At 41.3% G+C, this 16,552-nt stretch overlaps 1 protein-coding gene across 2 annotated transcripts in view; it reads right to left on the bottom strand.

Moving 5' to 3' along the window:
* Positions 1-16,552, bottom strand: part of STAT4 (signal transducer and activator of transcription 4) — a 40,887-nt gene that overhangs the window by 23,973 nt on the left and 362 nt on the right. The window contains exons 1-3 of one of the 2 annotated variants that reach the window (XM_072040506.1): positions 15,778-16,243; positions 12,824-12,952; positions 10,806-10,950 (exon numbers count right to left, since the gene is read on the bottom strand). In XM_072040506.1, coding sequence (XP_071896607.1) covers positions 10,806-10,950; positions 12,824-12,951 — 273 coding nt within the window. In that variant the 5' untranslated portion in view covers position 12,952; positions 15,778-16,243. Of the gene's footprint in view, positions 1-10,805; positions 10,951-12,823; positions 12,953-15,777; positions 16,244-16,552 lie in introns of those variants that run through there. The other variant, XM_072040507.1, reaches the window with a different exon arrangement.

Here is a 16,552-nt window from a genome sequence, read left to right on the forward strand (position 1 = left end):
TCTCCTTCAACAATGTGCGTAAGATGAAGGAAGAAGCAGCTCTTGTCCCAAGTCAAAGAATCAAAATCGCATTTTTTATACTGCTGTAATTAAGGTGCAGAACTGCTGATGCGTGACTGAGAAATGGGTGCAATTTGAAAAAAATATTGGCTTGTGCTATATTTATCAAATTGGAAAGCTTGAGAACTCAAGCAGCATCTTTCATGGTGATACATTTGTTCAGTTTCTCAATATCCTTCATGCCTTTTATTCAGCACTCATGTTTTATTCAGTCAGATGCCCCTTATTCAGTGTTCATATATGCTATTTTTTTCAGCCATTCATTAGAACTAATCCAGTTCTTTTATCTTCCTGTACAGTTTCCTCTTTTAGACTTGCTCTTTTTTCCCTTCTTTCTGACTACTTTTAGTCTCATCTTACTCTGCTGCCACTCAGAAGCTTGTTTCTTTTTGCTTTCTCTGAATCTGGTGTGTTAAATTTCTGCATAGTTAAACCAATACTGTATTTTCCTTAGATATCTCATACCAATTGCTCTACTAGAAACCACGGATGCGAACACATCTGATAGAAATGTGAACATGCCTTTTAGATTGAACTATTGCTATGACAGTAAGCCTGTATTCCTAGCAGCTTTTACTAGACAAAACCAAATAATTTCCTGGGTACTTTTGCATGAAATTTAAGTAACCTGTATTTGTTTATGTGTTTTGACTTCCATTACAAGGTAAAGGAATGTTAGACTAAAATGGTAATTTCAGTTGCAGGGAGTTGTGCTCCTGGTTGTAAGGTTAGGACCAAAGATTAAGAGTGGAGTGGAGCTTCGTGGGGAACTAGGCTGAAGGTAGGCTCCAGCATCAGCAGCCGGAGCTAATTAATTGCTGAACTGGTTTTCTGCCCCTCAGTGGGCTGAAACAGCTCAGGAAAGGATGAGCTGGTTGTTGAGGACTAGGACATGTTTCGTCCCATTTTTTTTTTCTGCCTGACAGAGTCTGAGCAGGGTAGAACAGTGGTAGCACCCAGAAAGCACTTTTAATCTAAAACACAATCAGGCAACAGAGAGGTCTTTGGGCTCCTGAGGGTCTTCTGGCTGCAGGAGTGTGGAGACCTGGATCGCAGTGCGGGATTCCAAAGAGCAGAGACAAAACTGCTGCTGTCCTCGTTACTTTGGGCTGGGTCTGTGAGTCTATTTTAAGCTTTGAGCGTAGGGAGGGAAACACGAAAAACCAAAACAGGCTGGAGGAATCAGTACTGAAATTGCCATCCAAAAAACCCCTGTGGAGCCTCCAAGGATCGATGGTTGCCTTTTGTCTTTGCTGTGTAACAAGAAGGGTTGAAACAAAAGATGTCTCTAATGAAGTCAAGAAGAAATAAAAATCCTCTCTTGGAGCTGGAAAACGTATCTGCATAGAAAAGGCTTTTCAAAGAACCTTGTGACAGTGAGACATTTTAAAATCCCCCACAAAAATGCCAGGTATCAGGGACTTCCCTAGCATGTCTAAATACCATTCATTTGCAAAACATTCACGAACTTTCTCCCTTTATTTCATTAAGGGAAAACCATCTGAATCAAGAGATGAAGAGGAAATTAACTTTTTTTTTTTCTTTTTTTCTTTTTTTTTTCCCTTCTGTATCTCGTAAAGCCCTAGCAATAAGCTGTGTCTCTAATGCTTCCCTTGCTTCTGCCTGCCTGGTGCTGCTTTTTCAATTCCACTAGATTCAGCCTGCTCTTCCAGCAGGCGCCGAGTGGGTGGACGGAGCTGTCAGGGCTGTAGCCCCCCTCAAACAAGGGCTGGAAGAACGCCCTGCAGCTGCTGTGGAGCAGCAGCACAAGTGCTTGTGACCAAAGGAGAGCAAGACAGATGCAAACTGTGGGCAGCCAGCCTCCTCGGGGGCAGATAGATGGCTCTTCAGCCTCCGTGCTACCAGCACTGCACTGGCAGATGGGTTGTAGCTTACAGACTATAAATTGATATAAGAAAACAAATTATAGCATTAAATATCTTAATTACAACTTATAACAATAATTACCGAAAGGAACAACCATCGTGTTTGACTGTCAAAATAATAATAATCATTGAATTTTTTCTCCCCATGTTCTTTACTTCTCAAAGGAAATTGCACTTCAGACCATGCCAGACGGTAGTGTTACCGGTTTACTGTAAGCTCTTGTTCTTCTCTACTTCTATTTTGTCTTTGGCTGAGGGTGGAATTTGCTCAGGATGAACTTGGCTTCCGAATGACAGCCTGCAAGTGATTTCCTCTCGTTGCAAAAGTGGTGTAAGTTTGGAAATAAAGGAGGCTTAGCCCAAAAAGCAAGCTTGAGGTAGGGGAATCCTAACTTTGTGTAACATTGGCAGCTGGAAAGGACAAAGGGTGTAGATTCTGCAGCTATGCAAAATAGTATTATTAGGTTTAAATGAATTTTTAAACAGAGGGAAACTTACAGTCGTGTTTTTATAAATACCAACAAAGAGAAGCTGGGGATTTACTTTTTGTCTAAAGTTTCGAATGGAAATGTTATTCTTATCTGCTAATATTACTGTAATTCAGTTACTGTATTTCAGTTCTTAGAAATTTTTTTCTCCTCTCTTCTGTTTTGATGAGGTCTTTCATATCATGATTTACAACAAACAATCTTATTTGGACCATTTTTTTCTCAACAGCTACCAGCCTGATGATAAATTTATACGGGGGAAATAAAACTTTCGTTCTGAACAGGTGAAAATTTTATCTGAATGCTGCTGATGTTTGCTAGAGAGAAAAGCCTCCTACCACAACCCAGAATGCATTGTCTCTGCTTCAGAGAGATGTGTTGTGATAGTATCTTACTAGATCACAAGGAAAAACAAAAAAGCGTTTCTGCACAAACAATCCGTGCATTACAGTGTGCAGCGTTCACATCCTTCAGCTCGGTTTTAAAACGGTCTGAGCTGCTTGGGATATTTTCAGGGCCTTCTCAGTGGCTGGAGAAATGCATGATTCTGATTCCCTAAGTCACAAGATCATGCAGAAACTTGAAAAGGCTTATTATGAAAGTTGCAAATACACGTGGTTTCAAAAAGAACACTAAGCAACTGTCCATTTTAGTATTGGAAATGTTCAGGGAAGAATTTTCCTGGGAAGAATTAAGAAATCTAGGCCAGAGATTCAATGTCTTGCTTCCCCCTGCTCCCCTGCCCTCACATTTAATTCCCCCACACAAAAAAATTAGTGTATTTTCCTGTGGCTGTCTCCATCACAGATTGGATCACTCCCAACCATGGTAATATTGGCCAGCTTTCTTTTCACGCGTCAAAGGTCTCTCTACCACACACATATATAAATGAGTACTTACATATGCACTGCTTGAGTACCCTGACTCTGTTTTCAGTGCTAAAAGTACAGGATTAGGTAGTACTGTTGCTGTCTGCTTCTGTCATACAAGGATGCAGTGTTCAACCTTTATACAGTCACTCAGGGTTTTACCTGATTATCTCTTCTGGTTTTCAAGATGACTTAGAAAGGTCTTGAGAAGGTTTTACTGCTTTCTAATTCTGAAAAAAGTGCTTTAGATTTGGTTGTTTCCCCCCACTTTTCTCTTCTATCTTTTTTTTTTTTTTTTTCATAAAAACATCAGCTCTATTTTTTCTTGTTTCTGCTAGCAAAACCCTACTTCATGCCTTTTAAGCATATACAATAAAATCTTTATTGGAGGCTTGGAACTGTTAACTACTGCAACAGTTGATGTGTTTGTTGAAGTTGAATGAATATTTAAAGAAGCTGATGGAAGGGAGCTGGGACACAGATAGGGAACGGGATGACAAAGTCAAGAATGAATACATTTCCTTCCTTGTTGCTTACTTGTGGTACCCTTATTCTACCAACTTGAACACTCAGCATCTTTCTAGATAAGCAGATATCTCATCTTTCATGTAATGAAAAAACAGGGGAAAAGAAAAAAAAACAACCTTTAGCCTATCGTTTTATTTTTGTCAGAAACAAAACAAAACAAAACTTGGTATATTTATGTGTTGCAAAAAGAAGTGTGTGGGTGGGAAGGCATAACCATGCATGCTTATTTCCCGTTTTCACCTTCAAATGTGACAAACAACATTTTGCCTTGATTTATTTTCTACCTTTGTTTATGCATCCAGGCAGAAAGTGTAACGGAGGCAGTAGTGGCACACCTATCTCAGTGTAGGACTGACCTTCTCTTTGTAGGGTTGCTTTTTTATTTATTTATTTTGGAGCCCTGCATTTAAACAGTTACTGTTGTTACTAAAAATCTTTTTCTAATAAAAAGATGACTCTGTTTTATGTAGGTCTTTAAGAGGAAGTACTTGTGACACCAACTATTTAGAGTGTTCTACTCTTATTTTTAGATTTCCCCTCCCCCTTTCAAAATACCTAAGAGAGCTTTAAAGGCAGCCTCATTCTTTTAGACAACTCCTATGATGTGTGGGAAGTTCGAAAACATAACTCTGCAATGCTGTACTTCTGCTTTTCTCGTATAGTGTCATGCATAACTTCCAGAAGATCGTAAATATTTATGGGGTGTATGCAACCAAGGCAAAACTTGGCAAAGTTGTGAAAGCAGAGGTCTTTTTATTTATATATATATATATTTTTTTTCCATCCCCTAGTTTTCCCCCTAACTCCACTAAGTTCCTCTCAACAGACAGCACTAAGAAGAGCCAAGGAAGGGTCTATGGGAGCAGCAGATTTCTAAGCAGGTGGGGGGTGGCTACAGAAAACATGTGGCTATAGAGCTCATCATAACCCATGAGATGAATAATGTAGCAATGCAATGTATTTAAAGGGAATGTGTTTCAAAATAAAATTAAAAGAAGTGCAATGTTCCCAGCAAAAGAGGGCTAACAGGAGGGGGAGAAAGGTCTGATTTTATTTTGACTTTTTTTTCCTCCCACCACCTTCTGGTCATGAAAACCTGAGTACTACTGACTAATCTCTCAGGCAGATGTTTACCTGCAGCTGGGCCCTTAATACTCCAGAATGAGCGAAGAGCACAAGAGGTTTAGTTCATGTGCTTGTGGGTTTTGTTTTTGTTTTGTTTGTAACCTCTGCGTGTAAGCTAACTCTTATTCATTCTACAAAAGCAAACTGTTCCACAAAAGGAACTTAAAAATATTTGACTTCTAGTTAAGAGCTTTTTTCTGTCTTATATTAGAATCCTTTTAGAAAATCCTTCCTAGCTGGTATCCAGCAGCCAGCCTGCAATCACTAATAGCAGAGGGGTGGCTGGTGAGCATATGGTCTTCTGTTTAGGGTTTCTCATTTACAGGCCAAAATTTTTTGTAAACAGCTTTAATGGTGGAACTTGAAAACTCACTGGGGGCAAGGTGCTAGTATGAAAAGTCATTTCAAATTGTATTAGCAGAATGCATTGGTTCAAAGCATGTTTTCTACTATAATTTGTTGATTTGTTGATCTGGCATGTTACATGAGCACTAAATTGCATGTAAATAACATTTTATTTTTTTTTTTTCTTTCTTTCTTTTTTTTTTTTTTTCTCTGTGGTGTGTTAGAAACTTTGTCTATTTTGTTCCATTCTCACCCAGTTCTAAGCTTTAACAGGAAACTGCAACTTAAGCATCAATAGCTATGTTTCCATTCTTTGCAACTGTTTCTCATCACGGTGCTTATTAGAAATATTTGTTAAATATCTACTGGAATATCCTATTTCAGATCTAATGCTTTTTTTTTTTTTTTTTTTGGTCAATTTTCTTTGATGCACCAATATCAGCAATGTTAGGGCCCCTCATGCTTTTCCTTTCTGGCAGAGTGACTCGTGTAAATGGTCACCTGAACTGAAATGAAAACCTTTGTATGTTCACTTTAGTTCTGCCTGGAGAAGCAGGAGGATGCTGGGTTCTCGTTGCAGATGGAAACAAGCTGTGCACTGTAACTGAGAAAATGAAGCAGGAGCAAGAGCACACGATGGTGTTACTGATGTCAGTAACAGCATGGAAAGCAAGATGCTGTTTGTACTGCTTAGGAGCAGGGTGAGTTTTATATGGAAAGAAGTGCCATAAGGTTAAGTTGTGTTGGTTAAGATGACAGAAGATAGCTTAAGATGCTATTCCAGATCATTCCGTAAAAAGTAGGGCTGTGTAGAAGGACAAAGTATAACTGAAGGATTATTTCCCGGACTCACAGTGCTTCCAAAAGCTCATTTTGATATAACTGGTTGGTGGGAACCAGCAAATGAGGCGAGTCTGCCTGCTCTCTCTTTGCAAGCAGTCCCCGGGCTGCTGATGGTGTGCATACCCAGGCAGGATCCCCCTTGCCTGCCCTCCCCTCATCCCAGGCTCTGGCAGGGCTGGCGAATGTGTAAAGTTCACTGATACCTGAGACTCTGCCGTGAATATTAAATGAAAAGCATGAATATACATTGTTGGCAGCAAAATGTTCTCCAGAGCATGCTGTACCCTCGTTAGCTCAGCGTGCGATGGTAAATGAGCAAAGTAGCCGTTCTTCCTCCTCCTGAAATCAGTTATTTCACTTTTTTATAAAAGATTTATGTAATCCGATTTTCCCCGGAATATTATAAGCAGTGGTGAGACACAGATGCATGTTGCTGCTAACGAGAAGGGATTGATTTAAAGAGTTATCTGGAGACCAGAGCATGAAGATGGGCTGCAATGACGAGTGGGAATTCCCATTCTGGGAATTCCTGCTTCCTCCTGCTGTCCTTGTCACACCCCCATTGCAATGTGTGGCCCGTCTGTGTCTCTGAAATTTCTGGTAGCTCAAGCGTGGCTCAGGGAGCCAAGCCAAATTTCCAGCTCCACTGGGGGAAAACGCAAGGACACGAGGAGTTCTGAGATGCAAAATGCCTGGGTAACTCAGAGACCTACACACGTTCCTAGGAGGGCTGGGGAGGCACCAGGAAAGCGGTGGCCATCGCAGATTTCCAGGCTACTGGGAGCTTCCCAGTGCCTTGCCTTGTGCCCCCCAGGGACACTGCAGCCCTGCTGCTCTCACTAATCAAGGGTTTGAGCCTGTGAGCCAGCAGCATGCAGTTTCTGCCCTAAATGAGTCTCCATAATTTTGCCAGTCTCTTCCGTGCATTAAATCTATTTGTGTGTTGTAAAGAAGCTTACATCAGGGACAGGCACAGTCATTTCAAAAAAAAAAAAAAAAAATCTTCATAAAGCCAAGATGTAATTGTTCATAGGCTAAGGTCTTGCAGACTGTTGCATCTGAAATTTGGTTCCTAGAAGTGATAGGCAGCTCTTCTCAGCTTAACATCTGCCCTTTACTTTTTGCTGTCATAGCAACAGCACAAAACACGTCCTTGTGACTAATCTGCTTTGCTTTGCTCCATCTAGGCTTTCAGCAGGAGAAAGAATCACAGGCAGAGTTTCCCCCCTCCAAACGATTTCTCTCCTCATCTCTTTACAGAGCTGCTGCTCCTGGGAGCAGGGCTTCTGTGGGAGGGGGGACAGGGAATTTAACCTCAGCGAGCAGCTGTGCTGTACTGTCATCCGCTGAAGAGCACCGCAACAAAAGACTGCTCTGCTGTAAAAATGAATCCCATCTAGTGACTGCAGAAATAATAATACGAGAATATGAAGGATTTTAACCTAAAGCACCGATCCTGATTTTAATATAATGCGTGCGTTTATACCAGATTAGTGTCAAGAGGCGACATTTGAAAAAAGAAAGAAGTGGATAGAGAAGCAAATTATTGAGAGCTCGCAATAAGCTTAGCTGAGATGCTCAGTGCTTTTTCAAGTGCTTATAACTTTTTCAGATTGTATGTTTCCTGGTCAGTGCTTCTTTTTGCATCAAGATAATTCTGGAAATGTCAGCAGTCTGGGCAGAAATGTCACGCTCCATAGTTATTTCCCTAATGCTAAAAGAATAGGGATGGCTCCTGTGACCTAAAAGCAAGGGTGCTAGGCAGGCATCTCTTTCTGCTAACAGTTGGGCTCTTTGCACTTCACAACTCCTGAAATTCATCAAAAAACTTTATATTGCAAGCGGCAGGCAGGCAAGTTCTTGCTTTTTCCCTTCCTTCTTTCCTTAATCCTGTTGAATAACCAAGGTGTTTGCATAAAGATGGTTGCAGGTGGAGCTCAGAACTTTTTCTCTGTTTGATAATAAAAGTGATCCCCAGCAGAACTTCAGATTGGGTGTGCTTGGCTGTGATATTGCAAAGCAGGTGTAATAGCACCGGGAATCTTGATCCTAGCAATCCCCATGCTGTCTAGAAAGCAACCACTCGAGCCATTTGTAGGGTCTGTTATTTCCCCTTCTAAGGCTGCCCTTCACTAATGACCTAGATGTATTATTAATTTAACATTAATCACACTTTTTTTTTTTTTTCCCCAAGAACTACAGAATTCTTTTTGAGCATACTGCATTTGTAATTGTTTTATTATCGTTGTTATCATAGTGTGTGGGAATCTATACCAAAGCTCAACTTGCTACTCTGCGTACGCAGCGATAAATGCTGGTTTCCAGTGTTATCTACCTTGACAAGCCACATATAATTGGCTCAAAATAACAAACATTGCATTCAGATCCTGTGCTGAGGTTGGACAGCTTTGTGTGTGTTGTACATGTGTCTGTATGCCTGTGTGTGTGGTGTAGAAGGGAAGGAAGAGGAGTGAACTGTGAAATTTCAAAGAAGTGCTTGCGCTAGAGAGCAGAGATAAAGGTGGGATCGTGTTAACTAACCTTCAGAGAAAATCAAGCCGAGACTCTTCACAGAGTCACCAGAAATGAAAAGATGTTTACAAGCGTGGCTTCCTCTCCTGTTCAGGAAGCCAGTCCTTCCCCCCATCAAGTCTGGTGGAGAATCTCTAATTTTGCAGCTTGCCATTCCAGCCTCCCTCTCTCTAGGTGGTGTTTCAGGACGAAAGGGGTTACTGTCTACTTCAGTCACCTTTCCTGGTGCTGTCTCATGAAGCTGTCACAAACTAGCTCAAACTGCGAGTTTATAATCACAAGCTAATCACAAACTGCGAGTGATAAAGCTCATAAGAAATCAGGAAAGGCTCTGATAGGGAAAGTGTCATTCTGGTCCTGGTAGGATGCACGTGCCTTTTGAAGCTGAACAAGTAGCTTTTTATCTAAATAGACATTGCTTGTTGTCTTGATATAACGGAGAAATTATATAGTGGTGAAGGGCCAACTTCACAGAGAGAAGAGCTGTTGTATTTTTTGCTCAATGGGAAACATTTTACTGCAAACTCATCACGGTCCTTTTTAATTAGTAGTGTCGTTTCAGCATCACTGATGTCCTCTCAGGAAGTTCATATTGCTTTAGGCTATTAACCTACAAACCTTTGTGGTCCAATGGAGCAGAGATGTTGCTGTCTGAGAAAGCTTGCTAAGATGGGGCTTACAGGATTTGGTTTTCATTCTGGCCATTTACAAACTGACTCATGGGTGTGATGGGGCCTGATGCCTTGTCTCAGTATGCTGAATTTCATGGAGCATCCAGAGTTGCCACCTCAAGTCTTGGTAAAATTTGAGAATAAAATAAATGGTGCGAGGCGAAGAAGGAACAGTGAGAGTTGAATTTGTTAGAGCCTGTATGTAAATACGTACCAATCCCCATGCATATGCATGTGGTGATGGTAGAATCATAAATGTACAATCTGCAAGAATACAACTGCTTTTTTTCAGTGTCCTGAAATGCTCTTTCTATGTGCATGCTGCTGTGAGAGAATATTTTTAATAAGGTGACGGAGTTCTGACTCAGCCCTGCTGTGGCAAAGTCTGCTAAGACCATGACAGAAATAAAAGCAATAACCTCTCTGCAGTCAACTCCAAAAGTAGGTAAGTGCATTTGTTGTTTGAGCAGCACTGAAATGAGGGTTAATGCTGCCACACAAACCAGAGAAGAAATAAAGAAAGAACTTTAGTTTCAAGTTACATGAAACTGCTTGCATAACACCGGAACAAAAAGTGGCAGCAGTGGAAATATTGTCACATTTTTAAGAAGCCACCATTAGGGATATAGAATAGAAAGGCACGTAGCCATAAAGAGAGCAAAATAATTGACACAGTCATCTTCAGATTTTCCAGACCAATATATTCATATAAAATAAAGAAAATATTTTGTAAGTGGTACAATTTTCATTGAAGTGCTTATGGAAAACACCATGAAAGAAGAGAAAAACCCCCAAACTTTCATTAAACTCAGATGTGTATCTGTTTTATGCAGAAGACACATAGATGTCAGGAAGTAGGTGACTAATGGGGTGGAACTCTGAGAATTCTTGCTTTAAATAAACAATTATTAGAGAATCATGCAGTCAAAATAAATATCACTTTGTAGAAGCCTAATAGAAAACCCTTTAAGCCGTTCCTAATAAATAATCCCAGTTAAGTATAAAATAGCAAGTGTGGTTCCTTTTTCAGGGTGCTGTTTTGCTAATCCTAAAATACACATTTTTATTCCTGAGATAGTCACAGCTAATCATAGTTCCGTGTACTTGTCTGTAAAGTCAGTAATTACATTTGCAATAAACATTAACTTCTATAAGCACTATACAATCTTATTTCGAAGAGCTGAGTGAGGCACAGTTATGCATTGAGCAACAAGGTCACAGCATTGTTGCATCTCAGCAGCATGCCTTAAAAATTATTTGTCCACAAGGTAACTGAGAGTGGAACTCTTATTTGAATTACCTTGTTGAAGGCTTGGTCTTCCCATGGCTGCATGGAGTCTACAGGGGGCAGGACAGCTCTGAGCTGTTCGCAGGCACAAGCTGCACTCAGCAGAGGTTGGACAGTGCCTTTAGAAGCCAGTGAGAGCGTGCAATTTGTTATCTGAAGCAACAACCTACCTGGAGCAGCTTCCTGATTCTCTTCAGGTTGTGTATCAAAAGAAGGTTCTTCTCTTGCGAAACCCGGTCTAGCTGTTCGTCCACTTGTATTAGCAAATTCTGTAAGAGGATCATTGCCATTGCTTCGTTGTTGGATGCAGCCTCCCTAGAGGAAAAGTGATTGAGAAACATGCATTTTAAAAATGCTATAAGAAGTGCCAAGCTATCTTTACAGAAATTTATAATCCATTGAGAAATTAAAGCTGTAAAAAAACACTTTAAATACATAGTGACTTGCATATAGTTAAGGCTATGTAAATAATTAATTTTTATGATCCTTTAATTTATATTCACCTAGATGAGCAGCTATAAAGGCAGCGAATGTTCTAAGCCCAGGCTACGGAGTCAGCCAGAGGGGAGACAACCAGGGTTTTCTAGTCTCGGTTCCAGTGAATATTTAAACATTTTTAGCCTGCTTCCCAGAGGAAATGAGGCGTATGCATGTTGTCACTCTCAGTCTGTCAGTCACACATATAATTTCTGAAGTTGCTGCCCACTTTCAGCCAACGCTGACAGGGGGCTTGCAGTCTAAAAGAGATGATGTTTGCATGAATTTCCCAGAAAACTGGCAGGTTGGTAGAGGAGAGGAATCCAAATTAGTGCCTCCACTGAGGAAAATGGCAGTAAAAACTTGCTCCAGGAGGCAACAGCCAGATGGCCAGTCAGCAGATATATATCTTCACACCAGGCACCAGAGAAGCCTTCGCCTGGCCAAACTATTTGGGGATCCAAGAAGACGCAGAAGCTACTGGTGAAGGGTATGTAGGGGACAAAGGACACAAATACATGAGAAAACAGGCTTTACTAGCTCTGCTGTTTATGGAACAGCTTGCTACTCGATGGGCAATATCATTAGTGAGCAGAATAGAGGAAGATAAGCTTTGGATTGCATGGCATCCTTGTCCTTAGGGCGCTCTCTCCTTGCTCCCCAAATGGCAGATGCCTGTTTGAGATATGACTGCTAAATCTGGCAAACAGGGGATTTTAATGTTCCCCATGTTCCCATAGGCACATAAGCATAGTATGTCATAAACTGTGAGGAAAGATTATATTCCTTAGCAGATTTTTCCAATAGTCCCCCAATAGCCTTGGGCAATTAGCTTGTCAAGCTGAGATGTCTTACTGGTACTACTAATAAAAACTCTTTTCAGTATCTAGTTCTGGATTTTCTTAAGATAATATGCAGTGAATTTGATCCAGATTTGTGCATAAATTCACCTTCTAGAAAACTGTTCCTGCAAATAGCTGGTTTGGACAGGTCGAATAATTTTGTGCTGTAAGAGGCAAATTAATAACATTTCCATTCAAATCTGACTTGCTTTTTTTTTTTTTTTTGGATAAAAAACCTTTAATACTGGTAATTTGCTAGACAATTTTTGTGGGATTTTGTTTAGGAATAAGTGGAATAAGTAGAAATGAAAACTCACTTCCAGATGTTTCTTAAATTTAAAGCTGTAAGGGACAGAAAACTGCTCTAAGAAAGTGCATCCAATCTAGAATGTTTATACATTGAGTATATACTTACATTAACCTTTAAATATGGTAATATGGTGCTTTTCATTAAAATCATTATTTCAACACATGCAGAAAACCCAATTATTTTCAGAATTTCTCTTCAAAAGTACTGTCTTATCTTTCATGTAGTATGTGGTAGTTTATTTATTAGGAATAAGCGTAGGAAATAGTTTTATTCTGTGGTTTAAGATAAGCACATCCATAACATACAAAATATGTGCAATTGTTATTTAATAAATTAAGAAGAACTTTGCAGCTTTATCAGGAGTTTACTGACGCTGAATCCCTAAAGTAAGTAAAGTGTAACACTAGCTCAACAAGCTAAATCCATAACGAGTGGAATACTGTTCTTGGGGTGTAGATGTCTGCTCAGTTCACAAATGAGCACCCTAAAATCTACTAGATAAGCAAAAAAAAAATGTTTATGACTGAAATCATAAGAGAGTGAAAAAAATTATTCCTACCAATCTTGGCTTTCTATCCATTGTGCCAGTAGATGTCGGATTTCCATGGGAAAGTTATCGTCATAGAACTGGTCTACTTGCTCCAAAAACTTTATTTCCAGTTGTTGAACTTGACTCCATTGGGACATACTGCAAAAGAAATAACTGAACATGTCTGATACTGAAAGTTATATATTTGATATAATAATAATCCAAATTTTCATTGCAGTTCTTTTTTATTACATATTTTAATATTCCTAATTATCCTCTGTATTTCAAAATGGACATTACCTGGCTAAAGCTGGTCAGTTAAGGGGAAGAGGAAGAAAAGCAAGCAAGACCAATAGAAGTTTTAGCTCTTAAACCTGAATGGGAACCGCTACCAACTTTCTTCCTTAATGCAAATGTTTTGGGTTACTGTATGATGCTTATGAAAAAAGGAGATTTACATAGCATCTCTTTCAATAGAAGTAGCTTAGGATTGTATGCTTCAAATCCAGGTAAAACTATGTTTATGACGGTAGTAAAAATATAGAATTTGCTCTTATCTGTGAATTCATACTACTGTATGATGTTGTGCTGTTCCTACAGCCCCATGTCTTCTGTTTGGAGAGTATTGCTTATGTCACAACCTAAATTATTGATCTTTTCCATTTTTTAACTGGCATAGAATTCTGAGATTTGATGTTGAAAAAAAAAATTAAAAAAGCTTGGGAAGGGTAAAGCCTTATGAAAGCTAGAAGACAAGCTAGAGTAGGATCACCCAATGACAGGCTCTGAAATTCTTGACTGCAATATCTATCCCAGTTAGCTTTTGACTGTTTACAGACATATTAGAGACAGAAGCTTGGTTGTTCCAGATTTTAGGTGGGTTGAGTTGTCTTTGAATATCCACCTCTCTGTGGACTAAAGTGATTGTTTGGGGTGAGCAGACTCTCAAAGTAGATATCTCAGCTTCTGTGACTCTTTCTCCACTTGGGTGAACATGACCTCTTTGTGCTCTAGGGTTGCACCACATCATCATTAATCCAACTGGTGAAAACAGCAATTTCATTGTGATCATTTATTTATTTATTTATTTTTCTGCTGAAAAGCCTGGCCAAAAGCAGAAGGGGAATAAGCTCAAATGAAAAAAGTAGAAACTGGTTTGCTGCCTTAACCCACAGTGCGCTAAAGAAGCCTGAAGGTTGCTCTGAAGGGTACCACTGGCAGTGTGCTTGTGTCAGCGCTCATGCCTATACCTCCAGGTCCTTCCAGCACTATCAGATCTTCTCTGTAGTACTGAGGGATGCACTGAGATAAACAGATGTACTTCTGTATCGCACAGAGAGATAAAACATTGCCGCGGGGCAGACTATGCCAGGTTGTCATTCTAGATGTGGTGTCTGCAGGAAAAATCTGAAGCAGTGTTGGTAATGGGCCATTATGGGTAAGTAGATAAGGGGGACACCCTAGGGCATGCCTTGGTATCTTGGCCCTCATGTGAACTCCGCCCTACCCTGATCCTGTACCAGAGATCATCTGCTCCTTTATTATCTTTGTTGGTGCTAACAAACGACATAAAATCCAGCACCATGGATTAAAGATTGCATTGCAGTAGGTCAGTGTTATGTTTGAACACTTCTGATAGATTTTTTTCCCGAAAAGAAAGATGAGATTTCATCAAAATTGACATTTTTTATAAAATGTTGACCTTTTTATAAACAGCTTTCCCATTTCCATTTATGAATCGTAACATCATCTTTTCAAAGAATACATTGTGGGTTTTTTTATGTTGCTTAAGTCAGAAGGAAAAAAGGACAACAGAAGGATGAAGTATCTCAAGGTGTAACAGCCTCAAGTACTTACTCATGAAAAGTAAAAGTGACAAGCTTTAGTTTCTCGCTAACTAAGGCTGGATGCGATGACTCCATGTGCGTTATGAAGGACGCTGCCTACCGTCTGTGGAAATGTGCCCAGTGCCATTTCCCTCCTCTTTATTACTTCCATTAACGAGAGGAAAAATACTGCCCAAACATTTACTTTGTTTATTTAAATTGCTGAGCAAGAACAATATACAGGAGTGCTTTCCTCTCTTTATTGCTACACTGGTAATTACTAGGAACCACAGGCTGTATTTCTGGAGATACATACAGAAAACAAAATCATGATGTAGTAATAGCACGCATTCAGGAAAAAAAGAAAGGTAAGATTTGCAAGCCTGCTCACTTTCAGTGAGGGTTTTTATTGCAATTCCATAATTGTGAATTATGGTGGCTGTGGTATCCTAAGGATCTTAGTAAGAACCTAGTATTGTTATCTAAAGGAAAAGAAGCAAGTGCAGGGCTGCAGCCTCCTGAGGCCTTCTAAGTAATGTGCAGGGATGCTCGCATGCATCCATGCTGGCAAAGGATGAGTCTGGTTCGTACAAGGGATTTTTGTAACATGTTTAGTACAACACACCCTGTCCTATCTTCTCCTCTTCCTGGGAGTCACACCGCAAGCTAAAAAGCTCCCTATACCTGTTGTTTGTTTTGGATCTTCCCTGAAGGCATCTAGCAGAAATGCACAACGTGAAAGATTGATAGCGCAACTCTTTCACTTTTTGTGCTGCGAGGTGCTCGTTCAGGTACTTCTGCTTTTATCTGTCAGCCTGTATCTGGATCTATGATCTGTACCGATGCAAGGTGCGTTCCCCGCAGTCTCTCTGGCAGAGAAACTCCACATTTGTGCCCTGACAGAGCGGCATGGAGGCCGCTTGAGGAGCTGGGTGCCCCGCTTACCCCTGGTGGTGGGGACCCCCAGGCCCGTGAGCCTGCTACTGGCCCAGCCGGGGGGCAAGAGCCCCCCGGAGTGAAGTAAAAGGCACCCCTCCATTCGCTGCCTTCAGCACCCCGCATCCCCCGGGCACGAGGCCTTTTGAAGATGTGCTTGGGGTGGATGGACAGCGGGACAGACGACCAGACAGAGCCCCCCCCCAGGATGCCCCCACTTGCCTGTGCGAGCGCTCCCCAGCCGAGCCCTGCTGCAGGCGGCGTCCCCAGGCGTGTCTGCCGCCTTGCCCCGTGCTTTATGCCGCCCCAGCCCCGTCCCGGCAGCTTTTCCTGTGCGTCAGCTGCGCCCTCGCCGCCCCGGGGAGCGGGACGGGAGCGAGAGTCGTGTCTGGGCTACGAAACACGGCGAGCAGCGTGGCCACGCAGCAGTCACCGCGCCGCGCTGGGTCAGCTGGCGTGACACGGCTCTGGCACTTAGGAAATGGCCAGAAGGAGGTTATTGAGCCAAAAATTTAAAAAAATCTCCAGTTTATACTGTGGCGCCCGAGCCTGTGTGGAAGGCAGAGGGCTGCGGCCTGTCGCGCTCCCAGGGAGCCAGGCTGCTCCCTCTCCACCGGGATCAGGGGGCCAGCAGCTTTCTGGCACGGGAGCTTCGCTAGCCAGCTTTTGCAATTAGCGCTCGTGAAAAGGCTGAGGACAGCCCTGAGAGGAGTTTGGAGGAACAGCGTGGAAATGCTACGTGCTGCCACTTCCTGCAGCGGCTGCCCGCGCTGCTCGTTTCAGGCAGCGCCTCAGATAAAAGGCTCGGTCCCTGTCCTAAAGGGTTAACAGCCTGACACCATCCGGATCAGTAAATATTATTATGACAGGGTTATGACAACAGGCATGCTCCGAGTATTATTTTTTCTCTAAATACATTATTGGAAAATGGATCTCTGTAACGTCAGGTGCATCGTTGCTAAAACCAAAGCAAATGGCAAATGCTAAATTAGGACAA

The sequence above is a fragment of the Anas platyrhynchos genome, chromosome 7, assembly GCF_047663525.1.
Source record: "Anas platyrhynchos isolate ZD024472 breed Pekin duck chromosome 7, IASCAAS_PekinDuck_T2T, whole genome shotgun sequence".
In the NCBI taxonomy this organism is placed as follows: Eukaryota; Metazoa; Chordata; class Aves; order Anseriformes; family Anatidae; genus Anas; species Anas platyrhynchos.